The sequence below is a fragment of the Eurypyga helias genome, unplaced genomic scaffold (genome assembly GCF_000690775.1).
Source record: "Eurypyga helias isolate BGI_N326 unplaced genomic scaffold, ASM69077v1 scaffold40881, whole genome shotgun sequence".
NCBI classification, from domain to species: Eukaryota; Metazoa; Chordata; class Aves; order Eurypygiformes; family Eurypygidae; genus Eurypyga; species Eurypyga helias.
In genome coordinates, this window is record NW_010229619.1 from 2,358 (window position 1) to 2,955 (window position 598).

General features: G+C 54.0%; 1 protein-coding gene across 1 annotated transcript in view; it reads left to right on the plus strand.

Annotated features, from left to right (window-relative positions):
• Window positions 1-598, plus strand: part of PPP6C (protein phosphatase 6, catalytic subunit) — a gene marked incomplete at its 5' end in the record, with an annotated part of 2,633 nt that extends 2,035 nt beyond the window's left edge. Inside the window, one exon of the mRNA XM_010160478.1 lies at window positions 283-598. Coding sequence (XP_010158780.1) covers window positions 283-531 — 249 coding nt within the window. The remainder of the gene's footprint in view (window positions 1-282) is intronic.

Genomic DNA, 598 nt, shown 5'->3' on the forward strand with positions numbered 1-598 from the left:
AGACACTGACCGTTCCAGCTTCTGAAAAGCCAGGCATGCCCAGCTCTGGCCTTCCTGCACGGCTGCAGGAAGCGCTGGGCCTTGCGGACAGCGCAGCGCTGGCCATCGCAGCCAACACCTGTATCTTGGGTTTCTCACCCCTCGGGTCTCCAAACCCAAGTAGTTTTTTTGGTGTGTGGGTGAAAAAGCTTCTTTTTAACCCCTCCGCGACACGCGGGGAAGGGCGGGGGGCCGCTGCGTGCAGTGCTTGGAGAAAACCCGCCTGCCGCCTTTCCTTTCCAGTTCGTTCACATCAACAACCTGAAGCTCATCTGCAGAGCGCACCAGCTGGTTCACGAAGGCTACAAGTTCATGTTCGATGAGAAATTGGTCACGGTATGGTCTGCTCCCAATTACTGCTACCGCTGTGGAAATATCGCGTCAATCATGGTCTTCAAAGACGTAAATACCAGAGAACCAAAGTTATTCCGCGCAGTTCCAGATTCAGAACGTGTAATTCCTCCTAGAACCACCACGCCGTATTTCCTCTGAGACCTTCCCTGCCTGCTGTACTGCCCCCTTCCCCGTACCCTCCCCCTACAATATACTTTTTATTGAG